This window comes from Drosophila willistoni, unplaced genomic scaffold, assembly GCF_018902025.1.
Source record: "Drosophila willistoni isolate 14030-0811.24 unplaced genomic scaffold, UCI_dwil_1.1 Seg169, whole genome shotgun sequence".
In the NCBI taxonomy this organism is placed as follows: domain Eukaryota; kingdom Metazoa; phylum Arthropoda; class Insecta; order Diptera; family Drosophilidae; genus Drosophila; species Drosophila willistoni.
Window position 1 is genome coordinate 4,087,455 of NW_025814128.1, and position 20,803 is coordinate 4,108,257.

Here is a 20,803-nt window from a genome sequence, read left to right on the forward strand (position 1 = left end):
GCGGGTGCTGGTAAGAGCACGAGTTATTGTGTTTTCTTGTTCAGTATCCGTATGGAGAGGTGAGGTGATAGGAGCCCAATATGGTTGGTGTCCGGGACATATGTTACTTCACGAGAGAGTCAAAAACTAGTGGGAGATCACTGAACGCCGGCTGCATAGAGTAATAGCCAGATCTATATCCTGTATTCTGCCACTGGTACAACCCATAGAACAATAAAAACTCAGCTTTATTTTAACATCCTTTATAATAAAATTGAATCAAATTTTCATTTCAGACTGAGCAATGCATGTCGTAACTTTATTAATGTAACACACGAGGACGTGTGATGGTCAGGAGGGCCGTACAGTACTATAATTAGTTTACATCTAATGTTAATAAAATAAGAACTTTGTATGTTACTGCAAATATGAGTTTGGTGATTTATTAATAGATGGAAGTTGACTGATTAAGCCAGATACGGGTAATTGAGTCAGGATAAGAGACCGTGTCGCCAACTAGAGCAAATAGTACATTGGTATGTTGGAGCGAAATAGTTTGTGGTTGCCCTTGCTGGGATAATACAAGTAAAACATAAAGATTATAATGGTTTGCCAATATGGATGACATGTATCTGGTTTATTTAATGTAGAATAATGTACGGAAAGGATCTTAATATTCTTTTACACGAGTACGTGTAACTTGTCAGAATGGCCGTGTCGGAGAATTTAGAGTGCCTAAGAGTAGGCTAATGTTTTGTTAATGTTTGATATGTGAATTGACAGGTGTGTCACCTGTAACTATGGTATGTCCAACACTGCCGGCAGATTTGAGATGTTGCCTTTGCAGAAGCATTTTTGCTAGATATATGTTGATAAGCCCGGCAGCGTGACAACATTAGAAATGTTGTCGAGTGAGGTTTGGTGTTAAGTCATTGGAGTCGGCATAAGGAGTCGAAAAATCAGACGTGCCGGAATAACACCTAAACTCGCTGCGCTGTAGTAGAACAGTAGAAAGTATTCAAAGTGAAAAAAATGGAAAATACTAAGAACAACAATGGATATTCGACATATTCATATTTTTCTTATTAATTTTATTCTATTTAAAGTGATTTTATTCTATCTAAGTGTACTGTTGCGTTTGTTTTGAACTTATCAGTTATTATTATAATATTATTAGGTCTTATGCTCTGTATTTTATATTTGCATATTTGTATATTTTTATATTTTTGTATTTGTTTTCTAATTTATGCCCTGCTTCATTCTTTAAAAGTATTTTTTGTCCTTCAGATATAGATAAATTTTTTGTGTTTTTATCATAGGTTTTCTTCTGTAGTGCCTTAAATTATTCAATAAGAAGTTTTTCTCTATTTTGCGCTATTTGTAATTTGAATTTTATTTATTTATTGAAGTCATCAATGTTGCGAATGGGATCTACAGACTCAGATGAAAAAGGAACAGTTTTAGGATGTTTCCCAAAGACTAGTTCAAAAGATGAATAACCATGTACCGTGGATGGAGTGGTGTTAAAGCAAATTCTGAGTTATGCTATATATTCATCCCAATCGTCCTTTTTATACCCTTGCAGAGGGTATTATAAAATTGGTCAGATGTTTGTAACGCACAGAAGGAGACGTTTCCGACCCCACAAAGTATATATATTCTTGATCAGCATGAGTTGATATAGCCATGTCCGTCCGTCCTTCTGTGCGTATGCGTTTTACTCAGCCGTCTTAAGAGCTATCGGGCTGAAATTTTTTTTCGGGGTTTTTTATTACCCGGGAAACATAAAGTATGAAAACCATCAGGATCGGACCACTATATCATATTGCTCACGAAGAACTAGAAGAAACATTTTCATAAAAATTGGAGTATGCTATGAAATTTACATATGTGATAATATTGGATATAAAACCGCAGATCCCAAAATTTGAATGTGATCGGATAAATATAACACAAGTTACAGTCAATATAATAATCGGCTCTGCTCCCAGCTCTGCCGGCAGCAATGCTTGCTGTCTACTACGTCTTTCGTCATCAACAGAGTACATGCATACACACACAGACGCAACGCTACCTAACTGTATATGTATGCGTGCGTTGCTTTGCTTTGGAAATGAGGGAAGAAAAAGAACAATTTGTAAAATAGAGAGTAAAATTGTTTTGTATGTATATTGATGAATTGAGTTGCAGAAAACAAATTTTGAACATGTAAAATTATTATTACCAAGGACTGCAAGGGTATATAAACTTCGGCATAGCCGATGTTAGCTTCTTTGATATTTAATGTATATATGTATATGACATGATGCATTGAAAGTTCTTTGACTCCTTTCTACTGTTCCAAGCGTTAGATGATGGCGAGCCGTGGAATTAATTTTAGTGATGTTAAATTCAGTGTTTGCATTTGCTGCTACATAGCAGCAATTTCAATAAAAATATTGCTCTGCTCCTGTTACTGCTCTGATTTCGAAGGGCTACGTAGCATAGCAGAGAGCACAAACGGAAAACGATTGCTCTTCTGCTCTGCTCCGTAGCATATATCGTCGGAGCACAGAGCAATAGCAAGAGCAAAAAATTTTCGATAAGCTATTTGTAGTTGTAGCAATAGCACAAGCATTAAAAGCGAGATGAGAGCGGAGCAAACAAAATAAATTTTTGTGCTACTGCTATGGAGCATTTCCCTTTCTGTTGCTCTCGTAGCAATTTCGTAGTCGCTCTCGTAGCAACTTCGTAGTCGCTCTCATAGTAGATCTGTACTAGAGGTGGGCATGGGCCGAATGTTACATCCAACCCAACTTAGCCCATGGGCTTAAAATTTCACCCGCATCCGAAAGCTAAAAAAAATTTGGACATTCAGAGGAAACTGTAATTCCACAAACTAGGAGCACAACAGTGGCATCACTCCAGAGTTGATCCTTGGACTTTCACCTTGCGAAATACATTGATGCCTATCGCCAAGCAACTGTGAATGTAGGCGCCAAATCTAAGAATCACAAGCATTGGCTGACTCATGTTACCCAGCGATCGTGGCCACTGCTAATATTGCAGATGCATCCGCTATACCCTCTTGTCCATCTTAACTTGCATGTTGGATTTATCTCTGTTGTGCTTCGAGTTTGTGGCATTGCAGTTTCCTCTGAATGTCCAAATTTTTTTTAGCTTTCGGATGCGGGTGAAATTTTTAGTCCATGGGCTGGGTTGGGTTGGATGTAACATTTCGGCCCATGCCCACCTCTAGTACAGATCTACTATGAGAGCGACTACGAAGTTGCTACGAGAGCGACTACGAAATTGCTACGAGAGCAACAGAAAGGGAAATGCTCCGTAGCAGTAGCACAAAAATTTATTTTGTTTGCTCCGCTCTCATCTCGCTTTTAATGCTTGTGCTATTGCTACAACTACAAATAGCGTATCGAAAATTTTTTGCTCTTGCTATTGCTCTGTGCTCCGACGATATATGCTACGGAGCAGAGCAGAAGAGCAATCGTTTTCCGTTTGTGCTCTCTGCTATGCTACGTAGCCCTTCGAAATCAGAGCAGTAGCGGGAGCAAAAAAAAAAACTCCGACGTAGCATAGCATTTTCAATCCCTGGTTAAATTGTTTGCAGAGTTCAATTAGTACTGAATTCATATATTCTGTTCCCCTGTCTGGTAAAATTGTTTTTACATAAATTAATATAAATTTTTCAAATATTGCTTTTGCAACCGCCTTTGCAGTTTTGTTTGGTATTGGTATGGATATGAGATATTTGACACTTTGGTATGTGCTCTCATCATCTCGCTGTGTTCCATTTTTAGACACTGGTTTAAAAGTGAAAGTAACAAGTGACTTCTAAAAACAAATAACCGTCAACCAAAATGTATCAACATAAATAGAACAGACAATAACACTTTTAAAAAAGGGCTTATGATAAAAAAAATTGATAGACTACGTTAAAGTCGAAACAAACAAAAAAACAAGAAAACGACCTCTATTTATAAAAACAAACTGATAAACTTCTTAAAATAACCACATTTAATGATTTTCCCATATCAGTTTCGGAACATAAAACTCTAATTTCTCCAAGGGAGATATTTACTCCAACGAACTACGAAATATTGATGATGACACCGTATTCAATGAACCAAAATCACAAAATGTTACTGAAATACGGAAAATTCTAAAAACTGATAACAACACAACTAAAGAAACTGGACTCATTACCATAACCTTCGCTTCACTCACCCTCCCAGAGACTATCATGATCGGCTACGAACGAGTAAACATACAGCCATATATTCCACTCCCTTTGTATTATCGCATATGTCTTAGACTACGACACACAACAAACAAGTGCAATTCATTAACCAAATCGTGCACCAATTGCTCCGCTCAAGAACACACTTTGGAAAATGAAACTTGCGACAAACCAAAATTTTGTATTAACTGCAAATACGACAGTCAAAACAATCACAGTACATTTGACAAATCATGCCCAGCTTTGCTCAAACAAAAAGAATTAACTGCAATCAAAACTCTGGAAAAGGTAAGCCACAAAACTACAACACAAATATACCATACTCGTCATTACCAACAAAATCTATACTCTAGAACGGCTAGGCAACAAACAGAATAAAACATCACTCAGCAATCCTCAACTACAAGTTCAACTTATCAAGCCCATAGCGCAAAGAACGAACCTCATCAAGCACCAGCCACACAAACATCGAGCATGATGTGGTGTATACAAGTAAACAAAATAACCTAACCAAAACTCTTAAGTCAAATCAACATATTGAATCAAAAACTAAAAAATTGAAGACTGCTTCACTGCAAAATGTCGGTGATGGTATCTAAACAATAAAAACAACTCAACTTTCTACTACTAATCACTAACACTACTTGTTTAGAGTAAGCAAACAACACGAAATAATATATACATACATATATGTATGTTAAATATAATTCAATGGAATTTAAACGGATATATGGATATAACCAGTTACGGATTCTCATAAAAATACAAATTCCAAGAATCATAACCCTACAAGAAACCCACATTCACTCTACCCATAACATTCCCATCCCCATCAACTATATCCTATATCACAGAAACTCTGCGCTAAACCGACATGGAAGCGTAGCTCTCCTTGTTCATAACTCCATACAACAACATTCCGCAAACCTTAACACATCCGGTTTTGACTCCATGGCAGTGACAATCCATTCCAAAATTAAGTTTACTATTGTCTTATTATATATACCGCCCACTAAAACGTTCAAAATTCAAAATCTGAGAGACCTGTGCGGCACTACATAAGCACTCTTATTAATAATTATTATAATTGGTGACTTTAATAGCTGGCATAGAAGCTGGGGGTCTTGAACCAACAATAATAGAGGCAATATTATTTTCAAATTTATAAATCAAACCTCACTAATTACACTAAATAACGGCTCGCCAACCTATATAACTACTCACCACACCACTTTCTATCGCTTCACCTATCCTATCACTCAATGCAGACTGCATGTAACTCCCTATCGGGCAGTGACCATATATCCATATAAATCTTTTCGACCGTAACAAAATCAATAATGCTGTAGCATTATTTAAATTGGATAAAGCAAACTGGGCATATTTCCGAAAACTTACAGAGAGATTTCCCACCAAAACACCCCCCAGACAAAGAAACATCCAACTTAAGCAAAATAATCATTCACTCTGCTAACCTATAGTATAACCTATAACTATAGTAAGTATACCATACACCAGTAAAGCAAATATTTCAAATTTATTAAAAAAATGCATTTTCACATGCTTTTTACAAGCATATTATAGTATCTCACTCAAGCATACGAGCACCCTAGCGGGGCAAAATCTTTACCCATACATAAAGTGCGCATTTACTAAGCAAATAAACATACCAAATTCCGAGTCTCCAGTTAGTATAGTGTTTGAGAAAATAGGTGGCTCTAGCTGTTGTGGTCTCCGAGATCAAGGTGTTCATATGGACGGACGGAAGAGATACGGAAGATTATACATACTTTATACTTTATACATACAGTTTGGCGACTTTAACATATCATTTCACCCTATAGGTGTATGGTAAAAAAACTGAACCTTGGTGGGACAGGAAACTCCAGCAATTGAAAGATCAAAAACTCACAGCCTGGAATACCTTAAAAAGAAACATTAATACGACAAACATTCTTATCTACAAGAAGGCTAATGCCCTTTACAAGCATATTTTAGTATCTCACTCAACCATACGAGCACCCTAGCGGGGCAAAATCTTTATCCATACATAATATGCGCATTTACTAAGCAAATAAACATACCAAATTCCGAGTTTCCAGTTAGTATAGTGTTTGAGAAAATAGGTGGCTCTAGCTGTTGTAGTCTCCGAGATCAAGGTGTTCATACGGACGGACGGAAGAGATACGGAAGATTATACATACTTTATACTTTATACATACAGTTTGGCGAATTTAACATACCATTTCACCCTATAGGTGTATGGTAAAAAAACTGAACCTTGGTGGGACAGGAAACTCCAGCAATTGAAAGACCAAAAACTCACAGCCTGGAATCCCTTAAAAAGAAACATTAATACGACAAACATTCTTATCTACAAGAAGACTAATGCCCTACTTAAACGCAAAATAATGATCGCAAAGCGAGTATCAGTATCAACCTTTACATTCGAAATAAGTCCACAATCTTCCACCTCCAAAATATGGTCAAATATAAGCCGATTCTGTGGTTTACAAACCAGACATGACAGTCACTGTTTCATAAACCCGAGCGACTCCACTCAAAATATAAGAGACAAAACTGAAATTACCAATATATTATGCTCCGTTTGTTCAAATTCAGCACGAGATGACAATTTTCACGCAACTTTTAATCAACACAAGGCAAACGCTAATACTAATGCGATTCACAAGTCATCTCCCATAGCCCAAAGCAAACATCACCATGATTGAACTGCCTCAATCCTCAATCAGTTGAAAGGAAAAACTCCAGGCAGAGATCGAATAAGTTATATAATGCTTAAGAGCCTACCCCCTAAGTAACTGCAAAGAATCCTAAACCTGTAGAACAGCATCCTTAATACCCATATCCCCCAACAATTTAAAGTCAATACCGTCATACCTATGCTCAAACCAAACACAGATAAAACCTCCGTCAATTCTTACCGCCCCATCTCACTCAATCCATGTTTATCTAAATTTCTTGATTAAATTGTGTCGAAAAGACTGTGGTGGCTAGCAACCAACTGCAAGTTACTAGACAATGGGTTTTAGAAAGGGGAAATCAATGTGTGATTCTCTAGCTCTGCTAGATTACCAGATCACTTCCTCTTTATCAAACTGTATCCACATATAGATTATCTCATTAAACTTCGCTAATGACATCTACAGAGTGCACTCCATTTTAGATGAACTAGTTGAATGAAAAATTGGTAAGATCACTAAGTACATTTGTAACGTCTCCTATTAAAGTATTTTAATATTCGTTTTTATTTATTAGTTGCAAGCGTATTTTGGTTTCTACATAAGCGGATTGCGGCTTATTTAGTTTAGTTTTCATATTTTCTACGAACGTTGCGTCTTCTATGGGGCAGAGACCGGAAAGAAAGGAACGGCAATTGACAGCTTACCAGGGTTGCCAAACCCAACGACATCAAGCAACCGAGTGGCCTTACTAAAGAGTTGATCCTTGGGCCGCCATATCATATGAAATATATCGCCAAGCAACTGTGAATGTAGGTGCCAAATCCAAGAACCATAAGCATTGGCCGGCTCGTGTTACCCAGACCGTGGGATCGCTGACCCAGCGATCGTGGCCACTGCTAATATTGCAGTTGTATCCGCTTACACTCTTGTCCGTGTTAACTCCTCCATCGCTTAAGTGGAGGCCGTCCCCGGACTTTTGTAGGTCAAGAAACTTCTGCAGAGTTGTCGCTGACTCGCGTCTTTCGTGTCTGCGAACGATCAGATAGATGCCGAACCAAATTGGAATTACCCCACTAGTGATGCTGTTCATATTAGCTTTGAGCGTAGTCTGGTTATATGTCGGAGGTTGTTGATGCTCAGTTCGTGGAGGAAAGGCCGGTACTTCCAAAATGTTAATTTGTGACACCATTGGTTTCTTTCTGAGGACATCATATTTGTTGACAAACGTTGTTTGGTTGATGGTAATGTTGTCGCTAAATGTCACCAGGTAGGTTCCGTTCACCCCTTTTTTGTTGGCGACTTCGTCTATGATGTCCATGATGGTGATTAATTGTTCCAGATGGCCTGGTCGGGAGCTACAATGGGCTTGAGTTCCGGCCACTAGTTTTTGTGTGCAGCCATTTGTGGGCGATCTTTTGCAGAATGTTGTGGTTAGCGCCATTTGACAACCCTCCACTGAGAATAGCTCCATACCACAATCAGCAACTTCGTTTCTGTTATTGAAATCGAATATATAAAGGCTGATTTTTTTACAGACAGATTCTGGGTGAGGATATTTGATTTAAAAGTAAAAATTGTTAAAATTTTGAAAAACCTTAATACTACCTACATCTAATAAATCTGACACACTAATACTGGTGAGATTTTTGTTGGTCATTTCATTAACATCCAAGTCATCGAGTATTATTGGGTTCAATAAATTCGCTTTTGCTAAGAATGTAGTGGGAATTAAATTTTCGAGGTCTAAAATGACAAATTCTGTTCTTTGCTAAGATGGTTTCATAGAAGTGTTCGTGGTTGACATTTTCTGGTTCGCTTATTTGGTTTTTGGAATTTGATATTGCATTCAGTTTCTCTTGTAATTTGTTGTTAATTTCGCCTTGTTTATTTTCTGACCCTATTAATTGATGTTGTTTAAACTCTATCTGTTTCCAGTCGACAAAGTCAGGAGTTCCAGCTACTACTTTCAGAGCAGCCTAAAATAATTAAGCTTCTAGCGCCTCTGTGATGAACAGTATTCGTTTCTATTAGCGTGTCGATTTTACTAATGGTCATTGTCGCATGTGTCCCCAGTACTATTAGTATAAAGTCCGTTATGTAATTTTGGATATTATAAAATATTTTTATACCCTTGCAGAGGGTATTATAAAATTGGTCAGATGTTTGTAACGCACAGAAGGAGACGTTTCCGATCTCATAAATTATACATATTCATTCTTGATCAGCATGAGAAGCTGAGTCGATATAGCCATGTCCGTCTGTCCGTCCGTGCGTATGCGTTTTACTCAGCCATCTTACTCAGGCTGAAGTTTTTTTTTGTTTTTTATTATCTGGAGCAGATCAAGTATGAAAAGTTTCAGGAAATTCCCAAAATTTGAATCTGATCGGATAAGTAGAACACAAGTTAGAGTCGATATAAATCGGTTCAAGCGCTGCCGGCAGCGCTGCTTGCTGCCTACTACGTCATCATCAAAACAACAGAGCACATGCATACACACACAGACGCAACGCTACATGAACTGTATGTGTATGCGTGCCGTGCTTTGCTTAGGGAATGATGGAAGAAGAAGAAAAAATTCGAGAGTAATAATGTTTTCTTTATGTATTGATGAATTAGTATTGATAAATATTGATGGTTGCAGGGAAAGAAATTTCAAAATGTAAAAATATTATTGCCAAGGACTGCAAGGGTATATGTATAAACTTCGGCATTGCCCAAGTCAGCTTCTTTGATCATTATTACTCTAATAGTTGTAAAAGTGTGCAAACGTAATTCTTAAAAAAAATGAAGTAAGTAAGTCGTCTCGCCGACTTAGGTATACCATACACCAGTAAAGCAAATATTTCAACTTTATTAAATAAATGCATTTTCACATGCTTCTTACAAGCATATCTTAGTATCTCGCTCACTCAATCATACGAGCACCCTAGCGCCCCCACCAGCCAACGGCCAACTCCGGCCTTATGGAAAAACGTTTATATGCATAACTCGACTGTTTTCTGTCCGATTTTGATCAAATTTGGTATTTTGCTAGATATTAGTATTAAATTTAAGTGTGCCAAATTTGGTTGCATAAGGTAAGAAAATACGGGAGATAATCAAGTTTTTCAAATTACGGGGGCGGAAAAGGGCGTGGCAAATTTTTTATACGTACAAAATGTGTGCATTTACTAAGCGAATATACATACTAAATATGGTGTTTCTAGCTGGAATAGTTTTTGAGATAAACGCTTTTTTTAAATTGCGGGGGCGGAAAGGGGCGTGGCAAAAATTTGAAATAAACTTGATCACTCTACATACTACACGAGCCTACATACCAAATTTGGTGGCTCTAGCTCTTACAGTCTCCGAGATCTAGGTGTTCATACGGACAGACGGACAGACGGACGGACGGACAGACGGACGGACAGACGGACATGGCTAGATCGACTCGGTTGTTGATCCTGATCAAGAATATATATACTTTGTGGGGTCGGAGATGCTTCCTTCTGCCTGTTACATACATTTTGGCGACTTTAATATACCATTTCACCCTATGGGTGTATGGTATAAAAACAATTTTAAAAGGTTTTATTGCAAAACTTGTTTCGTGATTTCCTGGCTGCCCTGTTGTGTTCGGTCACTAAAATTTATTTTGTTCTGCTTTGTCTGGTACATCTGTGATGATGTGTTTGCAATACCAGAATTTAGACTAAGAGCAAGAGCTGGCAGTTTGCAGTGTATTGCGGTTACCACTTCAGCATTTATTACCTCTTGTAGCGTCTGTAAAAGTGAATCATAGTTTAATGCGGGTATTATGTGCCTGGTCTTACTATGAAAGAGGACGAATGTCGTAACCGAGGGGAACTCTGCTTCTTCAATCACGATTTGATTTTGAATACAATTTAAGGGTTTATCGGATACATAAATAGTGTAGGTCAGAGTCTCTTTGCTATGGCAGGTTGCCCTATCGGACTCTGATTTTATATCTGGTATTTCGAAGGCGTTAATGTGCTGACGTAAAAGGGCGTCTGCTACAAAATTTTGCTTCCGTGGTTTGTAAATCATCTTTGCGCCATATCCGTCAATATATGCCTTCCAGCATATATACTTCGCATTTTTATCTAATACAGCGAAGGTTAACGGCTGATGGATATGTTTAAGTCTCTTACCGTATTGAGGTAGTTTCTCAAATTTTTTAGTGACCGCACTGTGGCAAGAAGTTCTCTTTCGTTGGTCGCAAAATTTCTTTCGTTATTAAGCAATTTACAGGAATTTACGGGAAGCGCCTAGCCCATGATCAAATGCGTCTTTGGTAAGATCGAATGGTTGTCGATAATTTAGGTAAGTTAAAAAAGTTTCCTCCGATGCTTGGAGTATGTCCGGAGTTGTTCTGAAGTAAAATCGATTTTTATTTTTCGAGGCATGTTTTTCCTAACTTTTCCATTTTCGCCCTTTAGAATATCTGTGAGGGGACCTGCGATTTTCGCAAAGTCTCTAATAAAGCAGCGATAATAGCTGAAAGACCAAGAAATAATCTGCGATCGAAAAGTGTACTTGGCGTTAAAAAATATTTTATTGCTTGAACTTTTTCGGGTGAAATCGTAATACCATCCCTAGATACGATAAATCCCACATATTCCACACTTTTTTTTTAAAAATTTTGAGTTTTCTTGTGATACTCGCATCCTTGCGTCCTGAAGACTTTTAAGGACCCATTCAATGTCCCTAACATGATCTTCTTTCGTTTCGGAAAAAATAATAACATCGTCTATGTAGACGTAGCATGTTCTACTTATCTTTTCCCTAAGGACGTCATCGATGGCCCTCTGGAAGACACTGGGAGCATTTTTGAGACCGAAGGGAAGTCTGTAGAATTCATACTTCCCATTATTGACAGAAAAAGCAGTTTTCTCCCTGTCTTTTTCTGCTAGTGTTATTTGATGAAATCGCGATTTAAGGTCCAATGTTGTAAAATACTGGACCTTTACTATGTTTGACACGATTGTTGAAATCATTATCATCTGTAGTATTTTGATTTAGTTTCCTAAAGTCAATTACTAGCCTCTTTTTAGGAAAGCCGTTTTCATCCGTCCCTTTTTTATCGATCACCCAGTTCGGATTATTATAGGGAGATTCTGAGGAAAAAAATTATTAGACTAAGATCCATTTTTTGTAATTGTTGAGGAACGGTTGCTGAATTCTTAAACTTAAATTTATTTGAATGTAAACGATCTTTGTATTTTATTATTTTTAACTTTAAGTTGCATGGTCACACCGTTTTGGCTGATGCAATAGGTAGCGTGTGGTGAAAACGAGAAAATGTATGTTGAGTTAGTTAATTGCTTATTGTCAACAGAGACCAACACATGGAATAAAACGCAAACCTATGTTTATTATACAAAACGAACCAGCAAAGTTAATTTATGAATCATCATAAATTTGGTCCTTCGAGCCGGATTTGGATTCTGTTGGGATAAGCAATTTTACTCAAGTTAAGATGGAAAAACTAAAGGCAACACGCACCAAGTTAAAGTCCAGCCTCACGCGGCTGCTGACACTTTCGGAGAATCCGCCTGAAAACTGCACAGCGGATGTGGTGGATACTATGATGACCAGACTCGACAACGTGTGGAAGGAGTTTGATCGGTCCACTGATGATATGTTTGAATTTCAAGAATCGCAAGGTTACGTCGACCCCATGGGTGACTACGGAGATTATGAGATGAAGTACTTAACTGCACAACTGCACTTAAAGGAACTGGGAAAATTGGTTAACCCAGTAAAAGCAACTAAGGTCGTGGACTCCAGTGAGGGAGTCAACGAAGTAGTGTCGCAGATACTACACAAGCAGATGGAACTTCAACGGGAGTTTTATGAAAGCATGACAGTAAGTGGAGCTGCCTGTTCGGCGTTAGGGGGACAGGTCCAGCTGCCCAAATTACACATCAAGCCTTTTGGTGGCGACTACCTGGAGTGGCCAGCCTTTAAGGATTTATACGAGAGTACCATTCACAACAGGGTGAATCTGGATAAAGCTCAGAAGTTTCAATATCTCAAGTCTTTTCTCTGTGATGAGGCTGCAAGTTTAATAAATCATTTGCCGTTAACAGGAGCGGCGTACGAAACGGCTTGGGCAGGCCTAATGGAACGTTATGATCGACCTCGTCATGTCGTTAACTCGCTGTTGGATAATTTTAGACGTCTACCATCAACAAGGGTGACAGATGTAACCATTCTACGAAAGATTGCCGATGGGGCGAGTGAAGTTGTACGTGGCCTAGATGCACTTGGCCAAACTAATCGCGACTGCTGGGTGATCTATTTTCTACTGGATAAAATTGATGCAGAGTCTCAATGCAAGTGGGTGTCCTACAGCCGTGAGGGGACATCTCCAACCATTAAGGATTTTCTTAGATTTCTCGGAGAACGTTGCGATGAGTTCGAATTAAGCCGCTGCGAACAAGTCGCACAATCAAACGTTAAGAAATATACTCGGATACTGATTTCCACAGACTCAAGAGGGTGTCTTAAATGTGAGTCTAAGGAGCATAACGTATACAACTGTGACCAGTTCTTGGCCCTCTCCGTGGAAAGGCGCTACTCATTTGCTAAGGAGAAACGTTTGTGTTTCAGTTGTTTAAGGCCTGACCATGGTATTTCAAGATGTGAATCCAAGTATAGATGCAAACATTGTCAGGACAAACACCACACGCTGTTACATCGCCAAGTCGAAGAAAAGAGCATTAATCCCACAGTAGCCATGATTGCCGAAACTAAGCAAGGAAAGGAAGCTCAATCTATAGAATCACAGAGTTATTTAGCACGTTCTGCGGTAAATCTACAGCCGCGAGGAAAACCAAGGAGTGTATTGCCCACAGCTCTAGTTTTGGCATTAAATTCAAAGGGATCATACACCACTTGTCGTGTTCTCTTTGATAGTGGATCAGAACTATCATACATATCGGAGCTTTGCATGCGATCACTGGGCCTCTTACGCTCACCATCTCGAATACTTGTCTCAGGAATTTCGTCAATCAAGGCCGATACTACAAGAGGGGTCAGCGCAGTACATTTGAAATCAAGGTTCTCGAAGCATACACTAGATATTACAGCTCATGTTTTAGGTAAGATAACCACTCTATTGCCAAAGGATGAAGTCGACCCGGCCGTTTTGAAAGTTTTCGATGGGTTAGAACTGGCTGATCTACCGGAAACCAACGTTAAGCATGTGGACATTTTGTTGGGTAGCGACTACGTGTGGTCCGCATTCACAGGAGAGAAGGTATTAGATAAGCATGGAAATATAATTGCAATATCCACAATATTCGGGTGGGTGGTCACCTCAATTGCAGCTAAACAAGGATCAAATACAACATCTCTGTTATCAACCATCGAAATAAATACATCGCTCCAAAGGTTTTGGGAATTGGAAGAATTAAGTGGCAGTTTGCCGCCGACTGCTGATGATTTAAAGGTCGAGAATCATTTTCGCTCTACACACTTTCGTGACTCAAATGGGAGGTATAGTGTTGAGCTTCCATTTAAGAACTCGGATGTTAAGTTTGCAGATACTCTTCAGGGAGCAACATCACGATTTTATTCAGTAGAACGTCGACTTCAGAAAGATAAAAGGTTAAAGGAAGAGTACACCAAGTTCATGCGCGAATATATTGCTTTGGGACACATGCGCATCCTTGATGAGTCAGAGAAGACGAGTGCACCTAAAGAACACATGTTCTATATGCCTCACCATCCGGTTATTGGTACGAAATTGAGAATTGTATTTGATGGATCTTATACAGATAAGAGTGGCAGATCACTAAACGATGAGTTACTAGTGGGCCCAAGTATTCAGCGTAACCTAATGGATGTGTGTTTACGCTTTCGACTTTATAAGTTTGTTTTTTGCGCAGACATCATTAAAATGTTTAGGCAAATATGGATTTCTGAAAATCACCGAAATTATCAACGAATTGTATGGAGAGAAAACCCAACTGAAGAGCTGCAACATTACCAGCTTTGTACTGTAACTTATGGGACAGCCTGTGCACCGTTTTTAGCTGTACGTGTGTTAGAACAACTTGCCATCGATCTAAAGCATAAATATCCAACAGCTGCCAAGATTCTATTGGAAGATTTCTATGTGGACGATGTCCTGACCGGAGCAAACACGGAAGATCAACTTATACGTAACAAGGATGAACTTATTCAACTATTAGGTCGCGCACAGCTGGAGCTTGGGAAATGGGTATCCAATACCCACGGAATCGGCTCTTTAGAAGAAGCAGCAGCGACAAGTGTGACTGGAGATGCCTCCTCCGTCAAGGTATTAGGAATACATTGGGAACCAAAGTCTGACATCTTCACATATGGTATAAGGTTGAGCGAATGCACAGAAAGTTCAAAAAGACAAGTATTATCAGACGTATCACGCATATTTGACCCGCTTGGTCTACTGGCGCCGGTCATTGTTCAATTCAAGATCCTTTTCCAAGAGCTCTGGCTTCTTAATCTAGATTGGGATTCACCGCTTCCAACCAAGCTGGCAGACCGATGGCGTAAGTATCGCGAAGACATTATCAACATAAGGCAGTTAAAGATACGGCGTCATATTGGGTATGTCGGCAGACGAATAGAGTTCCACGCCTTCTCAGACGCCTCAATAAAAGCATACGCAGCAGTCGTATACTCTCGGATCGTGAACCAGGATGGCAGCATAGAGGTTTCACTGATTGCAGCGAAAACACGGGTCGCTCCACTTAAGCAGCAATCGCTCCCTCGTTTGGAATTATGTGGCGCACTTCTGCTAAGTCGGCTGATCGCATCAATTAAATTAGCTTGGAAGGATCTAGAAAGCACCGTATATGCTTGGTGTGATTCGACAATTGTGTTGGCATGGTTGAACCACTTGCCAGCTAGTTTAAAGACGTTCATTGGCAATCGTACTGCCGAGATATTGGAAGTAATACCAAGGGACTCGTGGCGCCATGTTAATACCAAGCAGAACCCCGCAGACTGCGCTTCTAGAGGAATGCTGGCTGAGGACTTACTCCCGTTTACTCTCTGGTGGAAGGGTCCCGACTGGCTGGCTGAGACACATCTTAACTTAGGTAACGAAGATGATATACAAATCTCTAACTTAATTTCAGAAGACGAGTACCGAAAAGAGTTGAAGGCTACAGTATTAGTTACTCTCGCGGAAACCATGAACGAGTCATCTCCCCTCGAAGAACTCATTGGTCGTGTTTCTTCCTGGCCGAGACTTGTGCGCATTGTGGCATATATTTTACGATTCATCAGACACATGAAAAACCCCCAAGAAAAGTCAGACAATTTCGCCGTAACCTATGACGAGTACAAGGCAGCCAGGAACCTATGTTTGCAGCAAGCTCAAGACGAATGGTATAAAGAACGAAAAGCGCTACGAAATGAAGGATGCGTACCAAAAGGCTCTAAGCTGTGTACCCTGACGCCGATTTTAGATGACAATGGGCTTCTACGTGTAGGAGGTCGACTCAATAATTCAGAGTTATCATATTCAGCCAAGCATCCGCTCATCTTGCCGAGGAAGCATCGCATATCTCACCTAATTTTGGAACACGAGCATCAACATAATCTACACCCAGGAGTTTCGGCCCTCTTTGTCATCGTTCGTCAACGTTTCTGGATAATGGGAGCCAGAAATCTGATTCGTAAAGTTACTCACAACTGTATAAAATGCTTCAGACAGCGAGCACATACCAGCAACCAACTAATGGCCGCACTACCGGCAGTGAGAGTTCGGCAAGCATTTCCGTTCGAAAATACAGGTTGTGATTATGCTGGCCCAATCATGATGAAGACACACAAAGGAAGGACCGCTCGAAAGGAAAAGGGATACATATGTCTCTTCGTATGCATGGCAACCTCAGCTTTACACTTGGAGCTGGCAACAGACCTTAGCACTGATACATTTTTGGCTGCTCTTAGACGTTTCATTTCACGGCGAGGCAAATGTGTGACAATGTTCAGCGACAATGGACGAAATTTTGTGGGAGCCAAAAGAAGTCTTAACGAAATGGAACAATTAGTTCAATCCCAGCTGCACAATAACAAGATAGCAGAGGCGTTATCGATCGAAGGCATCAACTGGAAGTTCATACCGCCACATGCGCCCCACTGGGGAGGCAAATGGGAATCGGGTGTGCGCTCTGTGAAGCTTCATTTACACCGAGTAATCGGCCACGCCGTTCTTACATTCGAACAAATGCATACGTTGTTAACACAGGTGGAAGCGGTGATCAACTCAAGGCCTCTTTGTGCCACTTCCGATACAGAGGTTGGATATCTCTCGCCCGCTCACATGTTGATCGGTCGTCCTTATACCACAGTGCCAGATGGAGATTTGGACCAAGTGCCGGCAAACCGATTGGATTACTGGCAGCAATCTCAGGCCATGTTACAAGGCTTTTGGAAAAGGTGGCATCTTGAGTACCTTACGTCGTTGCAGCAAAGGCCAAAATGGTTAATGAAATCGGCAAACCCGAGGCCTGATGATCTCGTTCTAGTAAAGGATTCTCATACTCCTCCGGCTTCTTGGATCCTGGCCCGCATTATCGAGACGATTCCTGGCCCAGACGGTCTAGTACGAGCCCTTAAGTTAAAGACAGCTACAGGAGAGATGACCCGTCCCATAACCAAGGTGGCTCCCCTGCCAGTTTCAGAAACATTGTTTCAGGGCCCGGCGGTATGTTGAGGAACGGTTGCTGAATTCTTAAACTTAAATTTATTTGAATGTAAACGATCTTTGTATTTTATTATTTTTAACTTTAAGTTGCATGGTCACACCGTTTTGGCTGATGCAATAGGTAGCGTGTGGTGAAAACGAGAAAATGTATGTTGAGTTAGTTAATTGCTTATTGTCAACAGAGACCAACACATGGAATAAAACGCAAACCTATGTTTATTATACAAAACGAACCAGCAAAGTTAATTTATGAATCATCAGTAATTATGTGGTTGTTTAATAGATCGATAGTTGCTCCAACCTTTTTTAAGAGGTCAAAACCAATTTTGCCGTCTCAATCATCTGGGATATATATAAAAAAAATGTGTGCTTTAAGACCGAAAATATGCATTGGACATTTTTCTGTTACTTTTAAGGTCCCATGTATGGATCGGACATTAAATTGTTTTTCTTTGTCATTATTGTTTTATTATTGAGTAGGGTCAAAGTTTTTTCTGCTCCCCTGTCGTAGGGTTCCCAGTTTTTGCTAAATAACGAGAATGGACGTTTTGTCTGCGTAGGTGAAGTCTATCCGAGCTTTATAGCGATTATTCGCATCGACATTTTTAACAGTATTATACGTCACCAGAGTGGAACTAGCGGCACTTTTTACTTTATTCCTAATTATGCCTACTACTTGGTAGTTGGAGGAGCTGCCCCCATAAGGTCGAATTAGCTCATATGGGAATGAAGCTGCGGAGCCCCATGAAATATACTCGTTTTGATTGGCATCGAAATCTGGCAAGGATCTAACGGTATCTAATGATTCCCTACACTCTATTCCTGGGATGATTTCGGCATTCCAATATAGCTCCACCTCAATTGCGACTGGTCTTAAATTTTCTAACTGAGTCCTTAAAGACTCCATTTCTTGGCTTAACTGTTGTGTGAAAGTAGACTGCATCTGTGCAGCTTGGTGATCAAGCGCAGTCTGCACTGCCACTTGTACTATTTTCATCACCTCCTCTGTTGTTGGCATTTTGTACGTTTCTTTCACTTGCTCACTTTTGCCTCCTATAACCTTTAGTAAATCCTCGTCACTACTATCACTATTTTTCTGACTATGCCAGCACATGAACACACCGAAACAAATATTGTTTAATAGTATAAATTGTTTTTATAATGGTTGGTGCAAAAGTTTTAGTTTTAAAACTTATTAAAACAGAGCATGTCCACCTCAACGTTTTAGTTATCTAGCCAATGCCAAGCGAATCATTGAGTTTTCAAGAATCCAAGATTAATTTATTCAAACAACAAAAATCTCACTTACATTTTTATTTTTTTGCTGATGATTTTTCTATGCCCTGTTGTTACTGAATTGTTGAAGGCTGTATTTGGTGGGTTTTTCCTTGTTGGTTGTGGCTACTTCTCGTCTTACAAATAGTTTCTTAGCCGCTGCCGTCACCAGTCCAGCGACGTTACCTTGTTGTTATTTTTTATACCCTTGCAGAAGGTATTATAAAATTGGTCAGATGTTTGTAACGCACAGAAGGAGACGTTTCCGACCCCATAAAGTATATATGTTCTTGATCAGCATGAGTTGATATAGCCATGTCCGTCTGTCCGTTCGTTCGTCCGTCTGTGCATATGCGTTTTACTCAGCCGTCTTAAGAGCTATCGGGCTGAAATTCATTGGTTGAATTCAAAATATGAACTGATTTTATTTACAAAAGTGTTGTGTATATAAATGAACTCTTAGATTCTAGGCGACAATTGTTCTTAAAAATACTTATTCTAATAACCCACGCTTTCGAGGGTTGAAAATATATCTGGTATATATAATTTTTCTTCCGCAGTTTTCAATTCACCTCCAATGTGAGGTCCTGCCGGGGACCATAAATTTATTTCTTGAGTTTTGTTGTTGAGTGTGCTTGGCATTGTGTTGTATTTATTTTGCCATTTACTTTTCTTGTTCTCCCAACATTGTTTAGAACCTGTGACATCTATTGTTGTTGCCACTACAGATTTGTTCTGATTTGATTTGGTGCATCCCGAGACGATCTAACCTAATTGAGTATTTTGGCCTAGCAGGCCATCAATCTTTGTGATTCCCCCTTTAAAGATTTGGGTATATACGTTTACCCCCATTATTATATCAACTTTACCCGGTTTATTAAAGGTAGGATCAGCTAGCACGTAAGTTTGCCAACACAATTGGCAACAACATTGCATCCACCTTAAGATGTCTTTTCCAGGGATTTCTGGATGCTTTTGAGGAGAAGAAATACTGTACTGGAGTATGTCTAGATGTGAAACAAGCATTCGAGAAGGTCTGGCACACTGGCCTACTAAACAAAATTAAAAATGTCCTTCCGGCCCCATTCTACATACTGCTAAATCATATCTAGAAAACAGGAGCTTCTATGTGAAATGCGGTGATGAAAACTCTGTCATCAAAGACGTCAGAGCCGGAGTCCCCCAGGGAAGCGTTCTCGGCCCAGTGCTCTACACCCTCTACACAGCTGACATGCCGATACTCAACGATCCCAAACTCCTAACTGCAACATACGCGGATGACACTGCCTTCATGGCAACCAAGGCTAGTGCCACAGGAGGCTAGTAACCTTCTACAAATGCAGCTAGACATCACAAGCATCTGGCTCAAAAGATGGAACATGGCGGTCAACCCAGAAAAATGCGTTCAAACAACATTTACATTGAGGAGAGGTTACCGTCCAACTATACTACTAGACGGAACCCCCATCCCCCCACACTGTGACTCAGCCAAATATCTGGGACTGATTATGGACAGAAGGCTAACATGGAAGCAGCATCTGAAGAGCAAAAGAAGCCAGCTCGACGCAAGGCTAAAAAAGTACCTGTGGCTTATAGGGAGAAGGTCTACACTTCGGCTAAACATAAAGCTCCTAATTTACAAAGTCATAATGAAGCCAATGTGGACATATGGAATACCAATCTGGGGCACCGCCAGCCGACCCAACTGTGAGCTAATACAAGAACTCCAAAGCAAGGCGCTAATGATCATCTCAAATGCCCACTTTCTTATGACAAACAGGGAAATACACACTGAACTGGATATCCAATGGGTCGATCATGATATTTCCAGACTGACCGCAGCCTATCTGGAGCGTCTTGACAGGTACGTGAACCCGTACGCCATCAATATGTTGGAC

The 20,803-nt window shown here is 39.8% G+C and overlaps 1 protein-coding gene across 1 annotated transcript; it reads left to right on the plus strand.

Annotated features, from left to right (window-relative positions):
• The first annotated feature begins 12,401 nt into the window (after positions 1-12,401).
• Positions 12,402-20,229, plus strand: LOC124460998. Its single transcript, XM_047012590.1, has 6 exons — positions 12,402-13,281; positions 14,029-14,233; positions 14,321-14,667; positions 15,019-17,630; positions 17,718-17,751; positions 20,018-20,229. The coding sequence occupies exons 1-6, from the start codon at positions 12,402-12,404 to the stop codon at positions 20,227-20,229; spliced, it is 4,290 nt and encodes a 1,429-aa protein (XP_046868546.1).
• The last annotated feature ends 574 nt before the right edge of the window (positions 20,230-20,803 follow it).

Bases quoted from the DNA above. Each gene is read 5' to 3' on its own strand.
- LOC124460998 (XM_047012590.1), top strand. From the start codon at position 12,402: ATGGAAAAACTAAAGGCAACACGCACCAAGTTAAAGTCCAGCCTCACG. The intron at 13,282-14,028 runs GTGAGGGGACAT...CTCATGTTTTAG, and splicing joins CAAGTGGGTGTCCTACAGCC to GTAAGATAACCACTCTATTG. The intron at 17,752-20,017 runs GTAGCGTGTGGT...AATCATATCTAG, and splicing joins CGTTTTGGCTGATGCAATAG to AAAACAGGAGCTTCTATGTG.